Raw genomic sequence first — 24,015 nt, 5'->3', positions numbered from 1 at the left:
TGGGGTGTGGATGGTTGGCTGCCAGTCCAGGGCAAGGTCACTCAATCTCCAGGATGAGGTCGTCCCCCTCCAGTGTCATGTCTGTGGTCACGTGGACCTTGCGGACAGTGCCCTCCATGGGCGAGGTCACCACAGTCTCCATCTTCATGGCACTGAGCACACACAGCGGCTGGCCCTTGGCCACCTTGGCCCCTGCCACCACCTTGATGTCTATCACCTTCCCGGCATGGGTGCCCCAATCTGGCCCTTCACATCCTTCAGGGCCTTGGGGTGGAAGTGCATCTCCTAAGGCAGGGCAGAGGGAACGTGAGACGCCAGGCCCTGCCCAGCCCACCCCCTGGCTGGCCCCAGGGGAGCTGTACCTTCATGGCCTGAGTGTCCTTGACCAGGATGGATCGCAGCTGTCCGTTGAGCTCGAAGAAGACCTGCCTCTGGCCAGCCCGGTTCAGGTCACTTATGGCCAGGGCTTTGATGTGCAGCGTCTTGCCCCGCTCCAGCTCCACCTGCAGAGAGGAAGTGGAGGCTCAGAGCTAGGGCTGGGGGCAGCTTGGGGAGAGGCGCTCTCTGACCCAGTCCCAGGGAAGCCTCCCTCCCCACCCTGGGTCTCAGCGCCTCGACTGTAAAGGCCTAGCGCCCTGGTCTCTTTAAGGTACTTTCGTGAACCCACAGCTATGAGGCCAGGTACAGCCAAGCCAAAGCCTGGGGCTCTAGCTGTGCTGGGGTCCGTAGGGGATGGCAGGGGTGCCGGGGTGGAGTGCAGAGGGGTGCCAGAGCCACTGACCTCAAACTCCTCTGCAATTTTGGGTCCCTGCAGGAAGAGCCGGGTACTGAGGCTGTCTAGGGGCCCAAAGGTGGCAGTGAAGTCCTTGAAGTGGGCAAAGACGTCGGGGTACATGGCTGCTGAGAGCACATCCTCCGGGGTCACCTCCTCCCCGTGCCGTTCCGTCAGCTCCTTCTCCAGGGCCTGCAGGTCCAGGGGAGGGAGGGAGGCTCCAGGCCGCCCCTCCACCCTTGGCAGGTCCTTTAGTACCTGGGGTACAAAGCAGAGGGTCAGGCCTGAGCCCTGCACCCCCCTCCCCCACACCACTGGGCCTGCCTTACCTTGGAGCGAAGGGGCTCAGGAAAGCCCCCATGCGGGGTGCCGATGTAGCCCTGCAGGAACTCCACCACTGAGCGGGGGAAGGACAGCTCTTCTGCCTGGGCCTCAGCCTCTGCCCGACTCAGCCCATTCTGCACCATAAACTGGGCCAGGTCCCCCACGATCTTGGAGGAGGGTGTCACCTGAGGAGAGGGGCCCCCTGGGTTAGGGGGCCAGGCACTTTACAGCGGCCCAGAGGCAGGGGTGAGAGCACTGGGCCTGGCTCACCTTGATGAGGTCACCCAGCATCTGGTTGGCCTCCACGTAGGCCTTCTTGACCTCCTTGAACTTGGAGCCGAGCCCCATGCTGTGTGCCTGGAAGTGCAGGTTGGTGTACTGGCCTCCTGGGATCTCGTTCTCGTACACATCCGAGTTGCCAGACTTCATGGTGGCCGTGCAGTCAAAGGCTGCGTACAGCCCCCGGGCCCCCTCCCAGTACTCACTGTAGTCAAACACGCGCTCCAGGGGCACCCCTGCAGTCAGGCCAGAAACAGGACAGGGCTTGGAAATGCGCTGGGCTCCCAGGTGCTCCTCCCAGAACCCCAGGGCCGGCTCAGGCCCCATCGCAGACGTGGGTGATAGAAGGCAAGGCCAGGCAAAAGCATTTGGATTCTAGCTCATGCCCGACTCTGCGGGGGACTGGAGCTCTGCAGGGGGATGGCCATGGGCAGCTGCTCTTCATACCTGTGTCCAGGGGAGTCCCTCGGGTACAGGCCACCAGGGCCCCCAAGCTGGGCTGCGAAGTCATTCCAGACATGGAGTCGGCTGCCACGTCGACCACATCGGCCCCAGCCTGGGCACAGGCCAGCATGGCCGCCACGCCCGCCCCTGACGTGTCATGGGTGTGGATGTGCAGCGGGAGGTCGGGGAAGCGGTCCCGGAGGGAGCTGACCAGCATGGTGCAGGCGGCTGGCTTCAGCAGCCCTGCCATGTCCTGAGGGCAAAGGGGCAGAGAAAGACAGGTGAGGCGGCGGCATGACGGGTGCCTGGCGGGGGAGATGAGGGTGTGGTGGGGAGACTCCTGGGGTGGGCCGGGCAGCCCAGGCACCTTGATGCACAGGATGTGGGTGCCAGCTCGCACCAGCTCTTCAGCCAAGTCCATGTAGTACTGCAGCGAGTACTTGGTGCGGCTGGGGTCGGCCACGTCACCCGTGTAGGAGATGGCGGCCTCCACCACACCGCCGGCACTGCCCACCGCCTCCATGCCCAGCAGTAGGTTGGGCAGGTAGTTGAGGGAGTCAAAGACCCGAAAGACATCCATGCCATTCTCCTTGGCCACCTCGCAGAACCTGAGTGGGTAGGAGAGCTCGGGTTAGCTCCTCCCGCAACTTCCTTTCCTGGCTCCGGCCCACTTACAGCGCCTGTGGAGTAAGATCCGATGGTCTGGCCTGGCAGGGACGCACCCACAGAGCTGGGAGGGGGGCTGCTCAGAACGTAACCGTAGAGTGAGGGAGCCTGGGCTGGGCAGGGTCGCCCCAGAGGCCTCTGGCAAGGGGCAGGGCTGTCCTGTCCTAGCCACGTCAGTGTAGCTCAGTCCGCCCAGCTCAGAAGACTCAGCTGGGGATTCTTTGCAAAGGACGGGCAGGCAGCTAAGGGAGACGGTGAGACCTAGGTTCCAGCCCCAGCTCTACCAGGTGGCCTGGGACCAGCCATCTGCCTCCTAGGGTCTCCACTGGAAGCCCTTCTAGTTCTCTGATTTCGCAGCCCTTGCTGGATACAGCTACTGAGAGGCTTGCTTTCAAGCCCACGGTGGGGAGCATGGGCCACCACATTGTGGCCTGGCACCTGCCCGGCCACACAGCGCAGTGTCTGCCCACCCACTCCAGGCTCACTTGAAGACCACATTGTCGGGGTAGTTGGTGTAGCCCACGGCGTTGGCCCCCCGCAGAAGCATCTGGAACGGGATGTTGGGGATGAGCTCCCGGAGCTCCTGCAGCCGCCGCCAAGGGCACTCATACAGGAAGCGCATCGCAACATCAAATGTGGCTCCTGCACAGGGAGCAAGAGGCCCAGGTCAGCCCTGCACGTCCTGGGGAGCCTGCCACACCCTGCAGCTCTGAGCCTGAGCCTAAGACTCTGGCCCTGAGACCAGGCCCTGCTCATCTTCAGGGTCGTTCACATCCCAGCCCCGACCCCTGCAGACTCTCTCCTTGGCTGATCTCCTGGGACAGCTCAGGCTGTGTCCCCCCAGGCCCCCTTTCCTAGCCCCCCCTTCTCTGTGCTGTAATTAACAGGTGTCTCTTCTCTCAGACCCTGAGCTGCCTGGGTCTCATGCCCGGCACCAGAGTGGGCGCCAGTCATTATTTGCTAAAGCAAGGAATGCTGTGCTTTGTTCAGTTCTTAGTGGTTCCCTAAGTATGGACATCCCGAGCTTCCCTGGGGTGCCTGAGTGGCCTGCCTACACTGTGGGTACCATGTCCCATTCCCCCTCCAGCCTACCTCCCCAGTTCTCTATGCTGAAGAGTTTGCTGAAGTTGTGGGCGACGTAGGGGGAGATCTTTTTGAGGTCGTGGGTTCGCACACGAGTGGCCAGCAGTGACTGGTGGGCGTCCCTGAAGGTTGTGTCCATCAGCAGCAGCCCCTGGTGGTTCCGCACGGCTCGAGCGAAGCCCTCGGGACCCTCCCGCAGCAGGATGTCTCTGAAACCAGCTGGAGGCGGGCCTAGGGCAGACTGGGCATTAGCACTCATCCTGCAGACGGCGGCCCCCTCTTTGTTCGCCCATACGAGCTGGCAGAATGAATCTCACCTACCTATGGGCACCACAGGGACAACAGGGTCCGTGGGGCTGGGGTTGGCCTTGACAGGAATCGGGGTGGTTGGGCCATTCACCATGATATGTCCTGGGGAGAGAGCGGGCAGCTGGTCAGGCAGGATGGGCAGTCAGAGCTGAGGGCAGGAGGGAGTAGTTGTGGTCAGGGATGGGCTGTTCCTCCAGGATCCCTAGTCTTCCAACTGGCCCCTGTCCTCTCCACAGCCAGGGTCTCCTGGGTCCAGGCAGTGGGGACCTACTGAGGGCCACGTGGATGGAAAAGGGGGCCTCTGAGATCAGGAGCAAGGAGGGTGGGTGGAGAGGAGGGTGAAGCAGAGGAGGAAGGTGCAGGACCAGGCTGAGGACAGGGGCAGCGGGTGCTGGGAAGCTCTCTTGTGGGGGTGGGGCAGAAGCAAGGCGCCTGGGAGGGCAGAGGAGGGCAGTCTGGGGCCGGACCAAGGTAGTGCAGCAGCTTCTGGGCCCGGTTCTGTGCAGGCCGCAGCTGGAACAGCTCCGGGTTCTCGTCGATGAACTGGGTGTCCACGGTGCCTGCCAGGAACTGCTGGTTGTTGAGCACGTTCTGCAGGAAGGGGATGTTGGTCTGCAGGACAGAGGTGGGTGGGAGGGTGTCACCGGGCAGCGCGGGCAGGGAAAGGAGGGGCTGAGAAGCCACCCTAGGCTAGCACTGCCTCCCCGGTTCCCCAGGACTCCACACTGAGGTTCAAGCCACCCCATCTCGTCACCACCCCCACCCCCACTGTGGCAGAGCCCCCTGAGCTGCCAGGGGTCTGAGCCCGTTCTTTGTCCTTGCTCCCCCTGGAGCACGTCCTGAACCCCACCTCCTCCTTCCTCCAGGATCTGGAAACAAGCACCTCACCCTCCGGCGGCCCGGAACACGGATCAGGCCTTTCCCACGGCACCGTGGCATGAAGCAGCCACCTTCCTGCCCACCTTGCCACGCTTCTTCCAAGAGGCCCTACCTCCTCCCCCCTGACAGCCATGCTTCTGAGGTCCCTCCTGCAGTTAAATCCTGTGGGCACCTTCCCACCATCCTCTTGCCAGCAGCTCCCACCTGGATATTCTCCCCCTGGGCTTCCATGACATCTTGCTCCCCTCCTTCTCCTGTCCCCACTGGGGGCTCCTCCCACCCCTGCAGGATGGAGTTCTCAGGGCTGTCACCCAGCAGACTCTCCCTGGGTTGCCTTGTCCTGAGGCTTCAGCTCCAGACCCAGGCACCTCTCCTTGTGTGACCCTCACACAAGCTCAAGCCCAAAGTCAGCTTCTGTCACCCAGTCCTTCTCTGCCTCCTGGGGGTGTCTCGCCACCTACCCAGTTACCAAAACCTATGCTCCATCACCCACGCCTGTGTCACTGGTCAAGCCAGACGACCTACCACAACCATCTCTGGACTGTGAAGCCCTTGTCCACAGGCCATGCCTTCTGCCAAGCTTCCTTGTCACAGCCACCTCTAGTCACACCAAACTTGATTTGTGCCCTCACCTTCCACCCCTCTGCACCTGCCTGGCAGGCCAGAACTCGAAGACCTCATCTGTCCTCATCTGCCCTCATGGTGGAGACGGACTCTCCCCTTTCTAGGACCCTGTGGGATCAGCCGTTGGAAAGGTCCCCCGTCAGCCTCATCATCCTTTGCTTGTCTGCATCCATCATGTGGCCAGGAGCGCTTGAGGGGCAGGGGTGCTGCCTGAGGGACTCGTGTCCATGTGCTCTGTGCACAGGCGTCCTCGGTTCTGCTCATTAAACAGCTGAGTGACAGCCTCAGGCGGGGCCAGAATAAGTCCAACCTCTCCTAGCCTGGAAGCCGGTGCTAGGAGAGATGCCCTAAGACTTCAAGGCCAAGTGGATGGGATTCCAGTGCGCCTGTGCCTATGACCGTATGGCTACAGCCTGGCTGTCACTTCAGAGAAGGCAGCTCTGTGTATCATCCATTCAGGATCCCTGGTGGCACCTTCAGGAGGTCCAGGCCCAGTATGGGCTGTTGGGCCCTGTTGCTACTCTGAGAGATCCTCCCTGTCCCCCCAGGGCTCCCATCACCTGGAGGCTGGGATTGCGAAGGGCACCCGCCCAGCATCCCACAGCTTCCACTGCATTGCCTGGTGCCTGTCTGCACCTGAGACTAGTCCATGCTCCGCTGTAAGAGATGTGGACCTTTCAGCTGGGCCAAGGCATGGCACGGGAAAGGGAAAACCACTTCAACCATCTAAAGAACCTAGAATCAGGCGGGGGTGAGAGGATCTTCGGAGCCCCCCCATCCCACCCTGCACTCCTCTTTTATAGACCCCTCCCTAACTTTGAAGGATCTGTCACCCCATCTGCTGTCTGTGGGGGAGTAAGCTGCATGGGGGCAGGGACCAGGCCCATCTGGTTCCTGATGTACGGGAACCCCCTGCTCATGGTGGACACGAGTGCACGTGTTTAGAGGAAGTGAAAACACTTTTTATGGGGAGAAAAAAAACAAGGCAGTATCTGATGCCACTGCATATCAGAGTTGACCCGAGCTAGGATCCAGCACCTTCATTTTACAAATGCAGGAGCCTAGGCTCAAGGGGTGGCAACAGACTGGCTTTCCAGCTGCCAGGTGGCTAAGCCCTTCACAGGCTGCCTCATTTCTTCTCTCACCCCACGAAGTCGTTACAATTAAGACCCATGGCCAAGATAAGGAAATGGTTTCAGCGGTTAAATAACTTCCTCAAGGTTACCTGGTGCACCAGGCAGGGTGAGAATTCAGTCTGTTTCCCTGAGAGATGGGAAAAAGGAAAGAGGCAGGGAGGGACCTGAGTAGCCGGAGGACCAGGGATACTTAGGGGAGGAGGTGACTTCCCCTGTGTTCTGAATGGGCAGCCACGACGAAAGACCAGTCGCCAACGTGGTTCTGAGCCCTCAGCACTCCCACCTAAGCCCCGGATTTCAGAGGCAGAAAGCCGGGAACCCAACGCCCCCCCGTCCAGGGAGCCCTTTCTCTGTAGAGCCGAGCTTGTCTGGGACACTCTTCCAGGGAAATGACCCGGGCGCGGCAGAAGGGGTAAGGGGGTCTGCCGACACAGCCAGGACCACTGACGCACAGCTTCAAACAGCGTGCCACCGCCGGCCTGCTGGGAAACCGCGCGGCGCAGACCAATCGGGCCGGAGGCGGAGACCGGTTGGCTCCCGAGCGCGCCAGGCGGGGCGGGGCGGGGCGGGGGAGCCGGGGAGGAGGGAGGGGCCGGCAGCGGGGGCGGGGCACGGCGCCAGCCCGGAGGCCGAGCCCTCTCGGCCCCACCCCACGGGAGCCCTGCCGGGGGGCAGCGCCCCGAACCCTCCCCTCTCCCCCCGCAGGGCCTTGCCCGTTGGGGACCCTCCACGTGACTTGGTGATGCAGGACGGTTATGACCTTCAGCGTGTGTCTGCGAATGCGAGGGTCCCAGCAACAGTGCGGGTTTGCACCCGGCCCTGCTGGTGGGTGCGGGGACGTGTGGGTGTGTGGGCATGTGTGGGTGTGTTGGGGAGGGTGCCCAGCGACATGTGACAAAGACTCTCGTCTCTGGGAGATGGTGAAGGGGCCCGCGAGCTGGCGCTTTGTCTGGCTGTCTGCAGAGTGACGGTTCGCGCAGCGGCAGCAGGCGCCCGTGCGGTGCAGGATGCCGGGGCGCCAGGGTGGCCGGGGGCGCGCGCGCCTGTGCCGGGGTGAGTGCGCTGCGGCTGCGCTGGGGGGCTGCGCGGCGGGTCCGCGCCGGCCCGGGCCTCGGGCGTGACCAGGAGCCCCCCGTGGGTGCTGCAGTGGCCGCGCGTCCCGGTGACCTCGGGAGCCAGCCTGGGCCCGGGTGGATCTCCGCGCCCCTCCCCGTCTGCTCTCCACGTGCGTGTCCGCGGTGCGCGTGCTCGTTGGCGCGCACCCGCCTGCCTTTCGCGGCTGCTGCCGCCGCTGCCGCTGCCGCGAGCCGCGCCGGGAAAAGGTGCCGGGAACCGAGAGAGCCCGGGCCGCGGGCCCGAGCGCCATGGGCCGGAAGGCGCGCCGAGGGCGGCTGGTCAGCCCCGGGCCTCACCCCCGCGGGAGAGCCGCCTGGAGTCGGCGGGGGCCGGCCGGGCCCACGGGGAGGCCCGCCCGCGCCCCCTGAGCTACGGACACCAGGTGAGGGGGCCGCGGGGGACCCCGTGGGGGTTGGCCAGGGAGGGGCAAGGGGCCAGGGAAGGGTTTAGGGCCGCACCTGCCCGGGCAGGGGAGGGGATGGCGCCGAAGGCATACTGGCGATTCCAGGGGATGCCGGGGAAAGGAAGTTCCGGGACCCTCCCTGCTCTCATGGCCACCTCCGCTTCCTGCTTCATGCCTCACCTTGTCCCCAGAGCCAGGACTCCCCCTAACTGCTTGGGAAATGTGACCTTTACTCTGGGGGGCCTGGCCCTGCAGGCCCCAGCCTTCTCTCAGCCTTGGGGGACCCCTTGGGCCTTTGACCCTGACCCACCCCTAGGCCAGCCTCTGGAAGCTGGCCCCTGAGACTGGGCCCCCGGGGGCAAGCGGGCACCTGTGCCAGCCTCACCTGTACCTGGGCCGTGACCCTTCCCTACAGGGTGCGCACCATGGCCCCGCCACTCCTGCTGCTGCTGCTGGCCAGTGGAGCGGCTGCATGCCCACTGCCCTGCGTCTGCCAGAACCTGTCCGAGTCACTCAGCACCCTCTGTGCCCACCGAGGCCTGCTGTTCGTGCCACCCAACGTGGACCGGCGCACAGTGGAGCTGCGGCTGGCTGACAACTTTATCCAGGCCTTGGGGCCGCCGGACTTCCGCAACATGACAGGGCTGGTGGACCTGACGCTGTCTCGCAACGCCATCACCCGCATCGGGGCCCGCGCCTTCGGGGACCTGGAGAGCCTGCGCTCCCTGCACCTGGACGGCAACAGGCTGGTGGAGTTGGGCGCCGGCAGCCTGCGGGGCCCCGTCAACCTGCAGCACCTCATTCTCAGTGGCAACCAGCTGGGCCGCATCGCGCCTGGGGCCTTCGACGACTTCCTGGACAGCTTGGAGGACCTGGACCTCTCCTACAACAACCTGCGGCAGGTGCCCTGGGCCGGCATCGGTGCCATGCCCGCCCTGCACACCCTCAACCTGGACCACAACCTCATCGACGCACTGCCCCCGGGCGCCTTTGCCCAACTCAGCCAGCTCTCCCGCCTTGACCTCACCTCCAATCGCCTGGCCACATTGGCCCCCGACCCACTCTTCTCCCGGGGGCGCGACGCCGAGGCCTCGCCAGCCCCCCTGGTGCTGAGCTTCAGCGGGAACCCCCTGCACTGCAACTGTGAGCTGCTGTGGCTGCGGCGGCTGGCGCGGCCCGATGACCTAGAGACCTGTGCTTCCCCGCCGGGCCTGGCTGGCCGCTACTTCTGGGCAGTGCCCGAGGGCGAGTTCTCCTGCGAGCCACCCCTCATCGCCCGCCACACGCAGCGCCTCTGGGTACTGGAGGGCCAGCGGGCCACGCTGCGGTGCCGGGCCCTCGGCGACCCTGCGCCCACCATGCACTGGGTCGGCCCTGATGACCGGCTGGTCGGCAATTCCTCCCGAGCCCGGGCTTTTCCCAACGGGACCCTGGAGATTGGGGTGACGGGCTCCGGGGATGCAGGGGGCTACACCTGCATTGCCACCAACCCTGCCGGCGAGGCCACAGCCCGTGTAGAACTACGGGTGCTGGCCTTACCCCATGGAGGGAACGGCAGCACCGAGGGGGGCCGCCCGGGGCCCTCGGACATTGCAGCCTCGGCCCGCACTGCTGCCGAGGGCGAGGGGACGCTAGAGTCTGAGCCAGCCGTGCAGGTGACAGAGGTGACCGCCACCTCGGGGCTGGTGAGCTGGGGGCCAGGGCGGCCGGCGGACCCTGTGTGGATGTTCCAAATCCAGTACAACAGCAGCGAGGACGAGACCCCCATCTACCGGTGAGGACGAGCTCCGCGGTCCGTGGCCCCAGCCTCGCCCCAGCCGCCTCCCTCTGAGCCCTGCTCCTCCCTCTGGGGCTCAGCCACCTCTCCTGCTCCTTCTCCCTCCTTGGGGCTTGCACACACCCTTCCTCAGCTTCTGAGCTGCCTGGGGGGAGGTGGGGCTGCAGGGGAGGGATGGGGAGGCACGGGGTGGGGGGGGGTGGAGGACCTGTGCCCGGCGAGGTCTCTCAGGCTTGGCAGCGCAGGCGAGGCGCGGGGCTTGGTGTCTGTGTTTAAGCACATGGGCCTGTGGCATGTGCCCCTCTAGCGCCTCCGCAGCTGCCCTGGGCCTGGGTGCCAACGCGCGCACCTGTCTGGCCCCTCGCCCTGTCTCCAGGGCCACACATGCCTTCTTAAGTGAACACACAGTCCCACGTGGTCCCGGGGACCTAGCACGCGGGGTGGGCTGTGAAGAGTGCTTCGCAGCCCAGTGGGTGTGGGGAGGTGGATGTGGGGACGGGGCCTGGACCCCGACGCCTGGGCTCTGACTACCTGTCCTCACCCACAGGATCGTCCCAGCCTCCAGCCACCACTTCCTGCTGAAGCACCTGGTCCCCGGTGCCGACTATGACCTCTGCCTGCTGGCCCTGTCACCTGCCGCTGGGCCTTCCGACCTCACGGCCACCAGGCTGCTGGGCTGTGCCCACTTTTCCACGCTGCCAGCCACGCCCCTGTGCCACGCCCTGCAGGCCCACGTGCTGGGCGGGACCCTGACCGTGGCTGTGGGGGGTGTGCTGGTGGCTGCCTTACTGGTCTTCACTGTGGCCTTGCTGGTTCGGGGCCGGGGGGCCGGGAATGGCCGCCTCCCCCTCAAGCTCAGCCACGTCCAATCTCAGACCAATGGAGGCCCCAGCCCCACACCCAAGACGCACCCACCGCGGAGCCCCCCACCTCGGCCCCAGCGCAGCTGTTCCCTGGACCTGGGAGATGCTGGCGGGTGCTACGGTTACGCCAGGCGCCTCGGAGGGGCCTGGGCCCGACGGAGCCACTCTGTGCATGGGGGGCTGCTCGGGGCGGGGTGCCGGGGAGTGGGGGGCAGTGCGGAACGGCTGGAAGAGAGCGTGGTGTGATGGGAAGGGAGCCAGCCCGGGGCGGGCTGCACAGGGCAGAGGGCGTGGGGTGGGCAGCCTCCTGGCCTGGTGGGTCAGCACTGCCTAGAGCCCCTCCCACTTTTACCCTGGGTACCTCAGGCCCCCTTTTGCTTGGCAGGACAGGGGGCCCGTTCCCTGGTTCTGGCCTCCAGTCGGGCAAAAAGGGACAGGTCCCTGTGACAGGTGCTCATGGCCTCTGAGGCAGGGGCTGCAGCCACCAAGTGGAAGTCTTGTTTTTCTTTATAATAAAATTACTGGGGACACCTCAGTGCTAGTCTCTGGTCTTGTCCTGCCAGGTTCCCTGAGAAGGGGGGTGGGGACACAGGGGCCAGTGGAGGCACAGACAAGATGGGGTCAGCGCGGGGATACCAGCCCCGTGGAAGTGGCCCCAGCAGCCTGGGGTGTCCTCGGCCCAAGAGCGCTGTGGGGACCAGGTGCCTTTGTGCTCCGTGCCCGCTCTAAGTGCAGAGAATGCCCCTTCCGGGCAGAGCATGAACGGGACGTCACGTCCTCACGTAGCATGGGTGTTACGGTGCACAGGGCCCAACAGGAGCAGGTAGGCGATGCTGCAGGCCTTCTGGGCAAAAGGACCTGGGCTGCCAATGCTCTTACGCCACTAGAAAGTCCCCATGGCTCCCACTGGTGACAGCCTGTTCACCACCTGCCAGGGCATCCTCTGGATTTGTATAAAGTCATCCCAAAAGGTTGGAAAGGGCTAGGAATCCCACACCCTGCTCTCAGACCAGGACTCCCTGGAAGGTTCCTATCGGGGGTGCAGGCCCTGAGGGAGACCTCTCAACAGCTGCACTGATGCCCCTTGTGGCTTTGCTCTTGCTGGACACCCGGGGCAAACACCAGGGGGCACCCATGCCCATATGGCCACCTCCAAGAACCACAGTCTTGGGCGGTGTGCCCTGCCCTGCCTCCTGGCCCAAGTTCCCGTCAGCTTCTGGCCCAGGCAGGGCCTCCCCAGCAACCATGCTCCCGGGCGCCAGCTGGAGGCGCCAGTGCTCTGAACACACACTCCAAGGCACGCGTGGTTCTCCCACAGCATCAGGCGCACCCAGAACATACAGCTGCCCGGGCCCCGCTGCAGAGAGCAGGTGTGGCACCCAGGCCGCGGCAGTGGACCTGTGCTGAGGGGTGTGGGGCATTGCCACGTGCGGCCACAGACGGCAGCCCGGTGAGAGCTGGTGCAATACAGTGCGTGTGTACACAGTGTGTGTGTACACGTGTGCAGGCCGAGCTCACACACTTGAGGTGTGTAGAGCGCTGACACACAAGTGTGCTCCCCCCCCACCCGGAGCACGTACCTGCAGGTGGCCTGAGAGATTCTGGTTTAAATAAAATGAAATAAGGTCTTCAACAGGGAGGGGCCGGGAGCGAGGGTGGAGGGCAGGGACGGGCTGCGGGTGGCAGGTGCAGGTTGGCGGGGGCGAGGCCGACTCTGCGGGCACATCTGGGGAGGACGCTGGTGCCCAGGAACAGGAATCACACGTCCTGCACTTCTCCCGCCTCCCTCTGCCCCTTCACGGCCCCGTGGCCCTGTCTCCCTTCTCCACCTTCCAGCTCTAGGCTGGAGGCCAGGTGGAGGGTCCGATGGCCCAGGGGCACCACCACAGGGGCCAGCCGGTTCACCAACAGGACCACACAGAGCCACAGGGGCAGCAAGTGAGGGGTGCGTGGCCACCACCCACTGCCCCGGCCACCCCGCAGATAAATCAAGCAACGAGAAGTGGGCTGAGCACCCGGTGTCACGACACGTCCCTGCCACGCGTGCAGGAGACGTTCCTGATCTGGAGCCCTGACGCTCCTTGAGGGCATGCGGCGACCCCATAGCACCAAGGGAACGGGTGCCCCCGAGATGTGGGCCAGGTGGCATCGGCCCACAGGCTCCTCCCTCCCACATGCTTTTCCAAAAGGCTTCTGCACCCAGGGAGCTCCTGCCAGGACAGGCCATGGAGTGCGTCGATAGGAGGGGAGTGACATGGGACTGAGAGGACACCGAGGGCCACATGCCCCAGACCCACTGCCCAGCCTGGACAGAGGCAGGGCCGGAAGCAACCGAGTTGGAGAAGGCGGTGCTGAGGGGCCCTCAGCCACCAGCTCACCTGCGTGCAGCAGGCGGGGTCACAGCCTCTGCCCTGGGAGAGCATCCCTGGGACTCTCAGAAGAGGAGGAGTGGGTCTGCCGGGCAGCCAGCATCACGTGGGCCAAGCCCCGTCCTCCTGCTCCTCCCACCTCACAGGGTGCCTGCCCGCAGCGTCTGCCCAGGGAAAACCCACGGATGCAGGGACGGTGCTGGCCTCCAGGACAAGAAGTCACACGGCTGTCATTTCACCTCCAGCTACAGACACAGGTCACAGGGCCCGACCCAGGGGCCAAAGGACATTGCAGACTTCAGCCTCTCACCTTGACGCCTCGGACTCGGAACTCGGCAAGGGCTCTGCTCATCTTGGTGGCGGCCGTGGGGTGGTCTTTGCCGTGGGCGATGACCTTGACCAGCAGGGAATCGTAGTGGGGGGAGATGACAGCTCCTTGGAAGGCAGATGCGTTATCCAGACGGATGCCCATGCCCTCCCCACTCCGGAACACCTGCGGGGAGAGGCCAGCATCAGGACCCGGGTCGGAAGCTGGAGCCGAGACGTGTCCCCTGGCGCGGTGCTGAGGCCCGTGCACCAGGGTCCACAGGTCAACCCCAACGCTGGCAGCGAAGTTCTGCTTAGTTTCTGCCAGCAAGCCCAGGGGCGCCCCACCATCTCCAAGGGCCACACAGTCACTGCTTCCTCCTCCCCAGGAGGTGCAGGCAGGGAAAGGCGGCGGGACAGGGGACAGGGGACATGGGAGGACGTGCCTGCCAGCCCCAGGGCTCCAGGCCCAGCACTTGGAGCTGCAGAGCCTGCGAGCCCAGAGGAACTTGGGCAGGTGGGCCAGATCCCCAGGGCTCCCAGCCTGCTGGCGACAAGGACGCTGTGGGACAAGAGAGGGGCAGGCCAAGGGATCTTGGTTTATCGTATACAATGACGGGGAAGGCCTCCGTGCCCCCCGCACCTTCCCTTCCTTCCAAGTGGGAGGAAGAGGGAGACGGGCAGATGAGAAAGAGGGGAGCCAGGAGGAGGGCCAGAGGCAGGGACCCAAAGGCCCAGAGAGGGGAGCAGTGACAGGGCAGAGGGACCACTCTTGGGGACACACAGGGGCTCCAACAGTCCGACTAGGAGGGGCCACAGCATGGGGACAGAGGCTTGGGGTGTGAATGTCTGCGGCAGGGGCAGGAGCGCCTGCACAGGGTGGGGGACCCTGTGAGGCACAGGTCGGGGAGCCGGGCTGGGGGACACCCACTGCACCACACATTTCGTGTCTAAGGGACGCAGGCCTGTGTTCGATAAAAAGGAACTTAATGAAATATTTAAGGGTGAGCACTCAGTTGTGAGCAGGAACTGCCAGCTAAAAATATTCTGTGGTAAACCAGGCTCGGAGGAGCCAGGCCTGGAGGTGGAGGGGGAGGAAGGCAGCACAGCCTCCCCGGCCGAGGGCAGAGAGTCGGGGGCTGCCCGCTGGGTGGCACGCTGGCCTTGGGGCTGGCCCCCACCTATGATTTGGATCCTTCCAGAAACTGAGTCCTGGAGGCAGCTCTCTGCCTCAAGCCAACCAAGCTCCACAGGACTTCTAGAACCCAGAGAGCTCCCCTTCCCTCCCCCACCCCCAGGTCACTGTCTCCGGAGCTCAGTACCGGCTGCAAACCACCCTGGCCCTCCTCCCTGGGCTCCTGTGCGTGTCCTGCTTCCTCAGAGGCTCAGGCCAGATGTGGAGGCAGTAAACCAGCAGAGCTGGTGGCAGGACCTGGATCTGGAGGGGTTCTTAGCCAGGGCAATGGAGGCCCAGAGGCTGCGGCGGGCCAGGGAGGCGGCTGCAGGGGGGCCCGCCCTGGCCCTCAGCCCCACAGCCAAGCCTGCCCCTCAGGGTCCTCCCTGCCCCCCACATCCCCGACCCCCTCATTCATCCCTGATGGGTCCCTTGGCCCAGCCTGTCCCCTCCACTGGGACATCCTGCCGCTGCCCCTTTGCTGCACCCCTGGTTACTCCTGCCCGCCCCCAGACTGAAGGCAGGACAGAGGCCAGGAGTACCACCCGGTGGGCAGCCAAGCTTGGTTCCTTCCAGAAGACAGAGCCAAGGGCCAAGCTTTTTCCCCCCGCGACCTTGCACTTGGCTCCACCCAGCTGGTCTGCTCCCCTTTGGGTTCGGAGAGACGCGCTGGTCTTCCTGGCCTACGCACGTGGCCCTCTCCCGGCAGACGCTCTCCCCTTACACTGGCCACCGCCCGGCTCCCGCGTCCTCAAGCCAACTTCCCATCAGCAAGCGCGGGGTCTCCTGCACCGCCCCGGCCACAGGCGCCCCCGGAGCAGCAGTCCTCGCGCACCGAGGGCGGCGGTGGGCTGGCGGGAAGAAGCCCTACCTCGATGCGGCCAGTGTCGGGCTGGAAGCTGCGCGCGGGGTCCTCGGTGGTGACCCGGCACTGGATGGCACAGCCGTTGATGCGGATGTTCTCCTGCCGCAGGCCCAGGTCGGGCAGGCTCCGGCCCTCGGCCACGTGGATCTGGGCGTGGACCAGGTCCACACTGCGGGTGCGGGAGAAGACGGCAGCAGGCGGAGAGCGTGAGGCGGGGCTGCGGGGGGTGGGGGGCGGCCCGAGGACCCGAGCCCGGCCTCCTCCCGCGCAGACCGCCGCCCGTGCCATCGCACTTGGTGGGAATGAGAGCACGGCAGCCAGGGAGGGGCAGCTGAAACCCCGCACCTACCTGCTCTTGCACCCCCCAAACGCTCCTCCCACACCCTGTCCTGGGGGCTCTTTGTCCTTCTGCCTCCCCAAACCCTCCCCTGGTCGAGCCTGGGTTTGAAGCCTCAGACCCGCATTCTTACAGGTGCTACACCGCGGGAGGTGTGGGGAGGGGTCACCGCGAGAGAACGGGGGTGTCCCCAAGGCCAGACTCACGGAAATGGGGCCCCCACTGTCGGAGGGACCAGAGGTGGGCACCAGCGTGGTCAGGATGCCACCCTGCCAGGACTGTGTTGTGGCTGGGCTTGGGCCCAAGACCCTCGCCTCCCCAAACAAGATCTTAGAGTACAAAGCTCCCCAAATGTGCCTGGTTTTCTAAGCCCCAGCCTTGCCGACGGCCGCACTCCCAAGGACAGCAACAAATCCAAGGAGAGCAGCTGTTTAAAAAAAAAAAAACTCAAGGTTTTAAATTTACTGTCACTGAGGCTTGTGGTAAGGACAGCCTGGAAACTACACTGGCAGCTTCTCCTCAGTGTTTCGTGGTTCCTGCTAAACCACTTCACAGTAGTGACAGCAATCACCACGTATCGCCACGTCCGCGGCGTGGACCATGGCTGTGCGCTTTCTGGGCTTTGGCTCCACAATAAAGCTCTGAGAGTCACTGCCATTCCCATCAGAGGAGCCTGAGGGTCAGAGGAGCGGCGGCTCACCCAAGCGCTAGGTGGCCAGTGACCTGGGAGGCCTCCTCAGCCTGATCTGTGTCTGTCTGACACAGAGCCTCCGCTCCCGAGCAAGCAGACGTCCACCCCTAGCACAACAGGCTCAGGGGAGGCTCGAGATGGCTGTCAATGTCACAGCAGCTTGACGGGGAAAGTCTCACGGGCCAGAGCGCAAGGCTGGTGCACCTGCCTCAACTCAGCCTTTACCTTGAGGGAGCAGGGGCTCTGGAGGCTTCCACGCACCTGCCAGCCAAAGGCAGGCGCCTGGCAGCATCCTCGCTCAGGTGGGGTCAGGGGTGGGGAAGGAACCGTCAGGAACGTTCCCTGGTGAGAGGGACTGGCCTAAAGCCAGGGCGTAACACTTAAATGGCTCAAACCATGTATCTTGAAGTTCCTCTTGTGGCGCAGTGGAAATGAATCCGACTAGTAGCCATGAAGATGCAGGTTCGATCCCTGGCCTCAGTGAGTGGGTTAAGGATCCGGCGTTGCCGCAAGCTGTGGTATAGGTCACAAATGCGGCTCAGATCTGGAGTGGCCGTGGCTGTGGCGTAGGCCGGCAGGTGTAGCTCTGATGTGACCCCTCGCCTGGGAACCTCCATACGTCGCATGTGCAGCCCTGAAAAGAAAAAAAAAAAAACGTATCTTGGCGAGTTGAGTTCGTGCTGTGGTGCAATGGGACTGGCAGTGTCCTGGGAGCACTGGGACACAAGTTCGATCCCCGGCCTGGCACAGTGGGTTAAGGATCTGACATTGCTGCAGGTGCGGCTTAGGTCACAACTGTAGCTCAGATCTGATGCCTGGCGGGAGCTCCATATGCTGCAGGGCAGCAAAAAAAGCCCCCCCCCACCTCCAAAAAACAAACAAAACAAAAACATATCTCAAAACAATGAAAGGCCATTTTAATTGTTTATAAAATGGGCAGAGTTTGGGGAATGTCTACACGCAATGCATGTGGGAGAAAATGGTACAAGCAAAATCTAGAAAGCTCTTTCGGTGAGATGTTGCTTATCTGCCCCTCAGGGACTCCTACTAAAGGTGGCCTCGCAACTCTTCAGAGAGGCGGGCAGAGTTTATTCAGGAAGAATAATGGCCTCCGAGAATGCCTTAGACAAATATTCAATTTAAAAAGTAGAACAAAAGCTGTAATCAAACATCTCAAACTATTGATACAGTCAAGTAAATAAAGACGGAATTTAGCGCAGGCATAGGAGGGAGAGCACAGGGCTGGAGAGGACCAGCTGTGTGACCTCGGGCAACTCTCTTAACCTCTCTGAGCCTCCGTTTCCTCATCGGATGAATGGGGCTGACGGGCCCCTTCCTCCAGGGAGGTCAGGGTGGACAGCACACAGGAACCTCCTCAGCATCCTGCTCCTGAGGGGTAGGGCTCTGACTCATTTTTATCTGCTCCTTTGTGCTACTTCTTACAATAACCACCTCGGGCTTTCAGAGCAGTAATTTTGGTAAGAAGTAAGAACGGGGATCCCTAACTGTTCTCTGTCAGTGGACACTGAGCTGAGCTCCTGGCCACCGGCTCCCTAGGAGCCACCTGATGTGGGTTTTACACAAGATGGGGAAGACGCCGCCTCCTGTTTGTAGCTGCAGGCTGGTCCCGGAGGCCGCCCTCTGCCCCCTCGGCCCCTGGCCCTGCCCCTGGCCGGCCCCGCACTCACTCTGTGATCTCCTCGTGACTGTGTGCTCCACCTGCAGGCGCGAGTTGACCTCGATGAAGTAGTGCTTGCCGTGCTTGTCCACCAGGAACTCCACCGTACCCGCGTTCTCGTAGCCCACCTGCGGGGCAGCCGGGTAAGCAGGGCTGCAGCTGCGGGAGCCCCACAGGGACGAGGCTCACCCACCAGGTCGGCTCCACAAAGGAACAGACTGCAGCAGCCCTGCCTCAGCTGACCTCAGGCAGCCCACCTGCCGTGGCCCAGGGAGGCGAGTGCCCAGGACCTGCAGCTGGGCCCCATCCAGGCCATCTCCTCCAGGCCTCTGCCAGGAGCCCCTGACGGCTGCACCCCGTTTGTCCAGATGAGACATGAGCAGACACTCCTGTCCGCCCCAGACTCGGTGCCTCCCACGACCCCAGCAGCTCCTCAGCCTTCACGCCCCACCATAAACACCCTGGCCTCGCGTGGACGCTCTTCTTATTCTTAGACGGTCTTCAGAAAGAGCTCCTCTCTCCTCCCCTCTGGCCACAACCCAAAGAGATGCCATTTGAGATGAACCAACAGCTGAAGCTCTAACTCAAAATACAAGCCTAATTCCAGTTTCACTTCTGGTCCCACCGAAACCACTAACTAGACTTCACTTGGCTCCCTCGAGTCTGTTCTACGATGAGACACGGCACCAGCCAATAAATAAGACCAAACTCAAGGCAAGAATAAGGAACCAAAATTTCAACTATTATCAATCAGACCCTAACGAAGGCCCCACATCACTGTGGCTGAAGCCTCACTGCCGAGTGCTGACCCTGGCTTCCCTTAGGGGAAGGTTACAGAAGCATCCGTGGTCTGTGGTCCGGGGGCCCTGGCTGTCTGAGAGCCTGGGGGAGCTCAGCTCTGGAAGGAGAGCGGGCCCAGGGGCCCACCCGGCTGCTGGGGAAAGCAGGTCTGAAAAGATAGATGCCCACTAGGGGCTCTGGGAAGGGCCGGCAGAGGCAGGGTGCCTGGGCTCTGAGGGGGGTGGGGGCAGGAGGGCACAGAAGAACAGAGAGCAGGACCCCTGCTGCAGCTGGTCCTGGCAGGGCTCTCCTGGGCCAGGCCTGGGGCAGGTCACTTCATGCCCCCAGAGCAGAGACAGGCAGAAGGAGGACCCGAGGAGCAAATGGGTTACAGTAAACGTGACGTGTGAGGACAGCTGAGACTGAGTGGGGAAGAAATGCCTTCGTTCTGTTCCTTAATCTCCGCGGAACCACTGACTCCCAGTCCCTTTGTTCCAGGGTGCGCTGGTGCCACGGAGAAGCCCCGTCTATGCGGAGGCCACTGGGGGAGGCCAGTGGTCTTTCCCTCCTCCTCTCGGGCTCTCTGCTCTCCAGGCTTGGCCTCTGGGCCGGGTGCATCTGCGACTGCACAGCGAGGATCCCGGGGGGGCCCCGCACCAGCCCTCTGTCCTCCCTGCTCAGGGCTGGCCACCTCCGGCCCCAGTGACCACTGGCCCTGAGGCTCATGCCTTTGGAACAGGCTCTTTGTCTCCATGAGGACAGGGGCCCATACCCTTGGCTTTCAAACTCTGTCCCGAGAGCCCCCGCTCCGCACCTGCTTTGCAAGTTTGACGGAGTCACTGGTGAGCCGGGTCCGAAGCTGGGGGTCCAGGTGGGCGGCGGGGCGATCTCCACCACCTTCTGGTGCCGCCGCTGGATGGAGCAGTCCCGCTCGTACAGGTGCAGGACGTTCCCGTACTGGTCCCCTGGGGCGAGGTAACTGGGCTCAGTTCCCATCCTCAACTGGCGACCTGCCCCGCCCCACAGCCCGCCTCCCGGCAGGGGGGTGTCTTCCTGAGAGACAGCCCCTGCCCCACTCACCCAGGATCTGCACCTCGATGTGGCGCGGCTTCTCGATGAACTTCTCCACAAACAGCGCCCCGTTCCCGAAGGCGGCCAGAGCCTCCGAGTAGGCCCGGGTGTAGTTCTCCTCCAGCTCCTGGGGTGGGGGTCGGGGGGCAGGTGCGGAGAAGGAGATCAGTGGGCCCGGGGGCTCCGTCACGCCCTCTGCGTGCCCCACCGGCTCCCAGCGCCCCGACCCTCTGCGGCCCGCAGCCCTGGGCTCCTGCTCACCTCATAGCTGTGCACAACCCTCATGCCACGCCCCCCGCCCCCATAGGCGGCCTTGAAGATAATGGGGAAGCCGTAGGTGTTGGAGAACTCATGGGCCTCGTGCAGGGACGTGATGGGGGCGTCTGTGCCGGGGACCACGGGGACACCTGTCGGAGGGCAGGCAGGTGAGGCCTCAGGGACAGGTGGAAATCTGGCCAGAGCCCCCCAACCCCCGCGCATGCTCACCTGCGGCGATGGCGATGGCCCGGGCCTCCACCTTGTCTCCCATCTTGCGGACCACCTCGGGGCTCGGCCCGATGAACCGGACGCCCGCATCCTGGCAGGCCTGGGCGAAGTCCGCGCGCTCGGACAGGAACCCGTAGCCAGGGTGCACGGCGTCCACGTTGTTTTCCTGGGGGCGGGGGCGGTGTCAGGAGAGCGGGGCTCCCCTTCGAGCCCTTCGCACAGGCCTGATGCAGCCCTGCGGCCCTGGCGCCTGCCCCACCTCACGGCTCCTTTCACTCCACTCATTCACCACCCCTTCGGAGAGGCTCACTGCCAGCGGGTGCACAGGACCCGGTCCCGCCCTCAGGCGGCCCCGCCCGGCCCGGCTCACCTTGGCCACCTTGATGATGTCTGGGATGTGCAGGTAGGCCTGCACCGGGGCGAGGCCGCGGCCGATGAGATAGGCTTCATCGGCTTTCTGCCGGTGCATCTGGCCGGTGTCCTGCTCTGAGTAGACGGCCACCGTGCGGATGCCCAGCTCCGTGCAGGCCCGGAACACACGGATGGCGATCTCGCCTGGGGGAGGCGGGGCAACGGGACGAGGAGTGAGTGAGATCCCCGGGCCGAGAGAGGCGGCCGCGGGGGCGGGGCTGGACGCCGGCTCCTCCCACTGGGCTCACCTCTATTGGCCACCATGACCTTCTTGATGGGCTTGTACTCCAGGCGCCGGACATTCGGGGAGGCGGCAGGGGCAGTAGAGGTTCGGCGGATACCCAGGAGCCTCAGGCCCCCGCGGACAGTTCGGAACTTCAGCATCTGGGGAGGGAAGTCAGAGCCTGGTTAGAGCCGCCCGAGCACAGAGGGTCCTCGGGAAGAGTGAGGGTCCCGCCCCAACCCCACGTTGGCCCCACAGGAAAGCCAGGACACTGCCCGCCTCAACTCCTGGCCAAGCCCAACATTCCCTGTAGAGCTGACTGGCTGTAGGGAAGGGAGCAAATTCAAACCCAAGTGGCATTCCAGACTTATACTCTAATTTCTAAAGCACCACACTTGAAGCTTGTTTTTCTTTTTTTCTTTTTAGGGCAGCATACGGAGGTTCCCAGGCTAGGGGTCAAGTGGGAGCTGGGGCTGCAGGCCTACACCGCAGTCACAGCAACTCGGGATCCGAGCCGCGTCTGCGACCTACACCACAGCTCACAGCAATGCTGGATCCTTAACCCACTGAGGAGGCCAGGGATCGAACCTTCGTCCTCATGGATACTAGTTGGATTCGTTACTGGTGAACCACAATAGGAACTTCCCACACAAGTTTTAAAGCAATTTCAGGGAGTTCCCGTCGTGGCTCAGCGGAAACGAATCCGACTAGGAACCATGAGGTTGTGGGTTTGATCTCTGGCCTTGCTCCGTGGGTTAAGGACCTGGCGTTGCTGTGAGCTGTGGTGTGGGTCGAAGATGAGACTTGGATCTGGCATTGCTGTGGTCCTGGCGTAGGCTGGCAGCTACAGCTCCGATTAGACCCCTAGCCTGGGAACCTCCAGATGCCGAGGGTGCGGCCCTAAAAAGACAAAAGACAGAAAAAAAAAAAAAAAAAGCAATTTCAAGGCCAGCCAGAGGCCCTGTAGGACCAGGGTGTGTATCGTCAGTGTGCCCTCTGCCCAGCAGAGCAGCCAGGCAGCCCCAGGCTTTGGCACCTTCGTGCCCCACCCTGACGGCTGTCCCTCCCTCAGGGTTCTGTCTGGCTGGGCAGTGAGGGTGACAACGGATCTCTCCAGGAGCCGACTGCAGCAGTGCGCTCTCCCTCAGGAATAAGAGCTTCTGCTCAGTTGAAATGCAGACTTCTTCGGACTGCAGACACCTCCCTTTCTGCAAGGCTACTAAGTAAATTCGTCATGAAAATCTGATGAGGACAATAAAAACGGCCAGACACAAAAGTGCACGATTCCACTTAGATGAGGCTCCTAAAGTCATCAAATTCATAGAGACAGACAGTTGCGGGGGTGGGGGCACCCAAGGGCGGTGGGGGGGGGGCGCTGGGGAGTCAGTGTTTAAGGGGACAGTTTTTGGAGCATGATAATGTGTGAAAATAGAATGTGTACATGTATGTGTAACTGGGTGTCCATGCTGTGCAGTAGAAAAAAAATCGTATTGGGGAAATAATTACTAAAAAAAAATAAGTAATTATAAAGGGGGCAGTTTCGAGTTTTCAAGATGAAAAAGTTCTGGAAATGGCCAGAGGTGATGGTTGTGCAACACGGCGAATGTCCTTAGCACCAGTGAACTAACCGTACACTTAAAAACAATTAAGATGGGAGTTCCCGTTGTGGCGCAATGGTTAACGAATCCAACTAGGAACCAGGAGGTTGCGGGTTCGGTCCCTGCCCTTGCTCAGTGGGTTAAGGATCTGGTGTTGCCGTGAGCTGTGGTGTAGGTTGCAGACGCGGCTCGATCCCGTGTTGCTGTGGCTCTGGCGTAGGCCGTGGCTACAGCTCTGATTAGACCCCTAGCCTGGGAACCTCCATATGCCTTGGGAGCGGCCCAAAGAAATAGCAAAAAGCCAAAAAAAAAAAAAAAAAAAAAAAAATTAAGATGGCAAATTCTGTTATACAGATTTTATCACAATATAAAGAATTTTTAAAATAAACAACTGAGGGCAACTTACATTCCAGAATGTAGAACATCATCAGACCCACCCAGCTCCGTTTACACGTGAGGAAAACCAAGGCCCAGAGGAGTTTTAAAAGATGCCTTCAAGGTCACACCGCTGTTACAGCAGAGCCCGAACTGGCACATGGTCCTTAACCTCTGCTCCAGCGCCTTTATTGAGCTAACCATGTGATGTGTTTCTTAGTTAAGTTTAAATGTTCAACGCGACAATTTTAACTAAGAAACTTAAAAATACATTCCGTGAATAAAAGGTATTGCACAAACCTCAGCATTGTATTATGACTGACAAGATGGAGAAGAACCCTAAAGACCAAGTAGAAAGAAAAGGAACAAAAATAAATAAATAAGGACTACATAGAAGAGAAGAGGAGGGAAGGGGTCAGACCAGGGGAGAGCAGGAGGCCCATCCAGCCCCCCCCAGGCACGGCCCCAGGTGAGGGCGTCGAGAAGGAGGCAGGAAGGCCTTGGCTCCCGCAGGAGGTGGACCTGGGGAAGGAGAAAAGGAAAAACCAGACAGAAAAAACAGACAGGATCGTTCAGATCGTGATGAGGGCCTCGAGGACAAGAAAACAGGTAACATTTTGTGAATAATGGGGGGGGGGCGCATGTATTACACAGGCCTCTCTGAGGAGGGCACTGATGCAGAGACCTGAGAGGAGAGAGGCAGCAAGCCACGCACAGATCTGACCTGCAGGGAACGTGCCCCGAGCAGATGTAACAGGAAGAAGGAGCTGCGAGTGTCCGAGATCCGGTCTCAGAGCTGGGGGCAGGGACCCTGGGCTGCCCTGAGGCTGAAGGGGGACGGGCCAGGCTCTGGGGACAACCTCTTCGCACAACCTCTTCTGGTGGCAGAGGGGGCATGGCCTGCTGCAGGTTGGAAGCGGTGTCTGGGTTGGGAGCAGCAGGGACGGAAGGAGGGGGCTGAGAGGGAGACACAGTG

At 62.5% G+C, this 24,015-nt stretch overlaps 2 protein-coding genes across 2 annotated transcripts; one reads left to right on the top strand and one right to left on the bottom strand.

Moving 5' to 3' along the window:
* PC (pyruvate carboxylase) lies at nt 38-21,227 on the bottom strand. The gene is given in 23 exon segments (NM_214349.1): nt 38-223; nt 226-285; nt 363-503; nt 782-1,030; nt 1,102-1,281; nt 1,367-1,611; nt 1,823-2,072; nt 2,187-2,427; nt 2,971-3,127; nt 3,578-3,799; nt 3,890-3,979; nt 4,345-4,489; nt 13,355-13,537; nt 15,396-15,558; nt 18,106-18,119; nt 18,122-18,223; nt 19,690-19,755; nt 19,758-19,840; nt 19,956-20,073; nt 20,208-20,353; nt 20,433-20,598; nt 20,803-20,987; nt 21,092-21,227. Coding segments are annotated over 23 exon segments (3,528 nt in total).
* On the top strand, nt 8,438-11,210 carry LRFN4 (leucine rich repeat and fibronectin type III domain containing 4). The gene is made up of 2 exons (XM_021082774.1): nt 8,438-9,809; nt 10,360-11,210. The coding sequence occupies exons 1-2, from the start codon at nt 8,461-8,463 to the stop codon at nt 10,919-10,921; spliced, it is 1,911 nt and encodes a 636-aa protein (XP_020938433.1). The 5' UTR covers nt 8,438-8,460; the 3' UTR covers nt 10,922-11,210.

Source organism: Sus scrofa, chromosome 2 (genome assembly GCF_000003025.6).
Source record: "Sus scrofa isolate TJ Tabasco breed Duroc chromosome 2, Sscrofa11.1, whole genome shotgun sequence".
Lineage (NCBI taxonomy): Eukaryota > Metazoa > Chordata > Mammalia > Artiodactyla > Suidae > Sus > Sus scrofa.
This window is presented reverse-complemented; position numbering and strand designations above follow the sequence as displayed.

Bases quoted from the DNA above. Each gene is read 5' to 3' on its own strand.
- LRFN4 (XM_021082774.1), top strand. From the start codon at position 8,461: ATGGCCCCGCCACTCCTGCTGCTGCTGCTGGCCAGTGGAGCGGCTGCA. The intron at 9,810-10,359 runs GTGAGGACGAGC...CCTCACCCACAG, and splicing joins GACGAGACCCCCATCTACCG to GATCGTCCCAGCCTCCAGCC.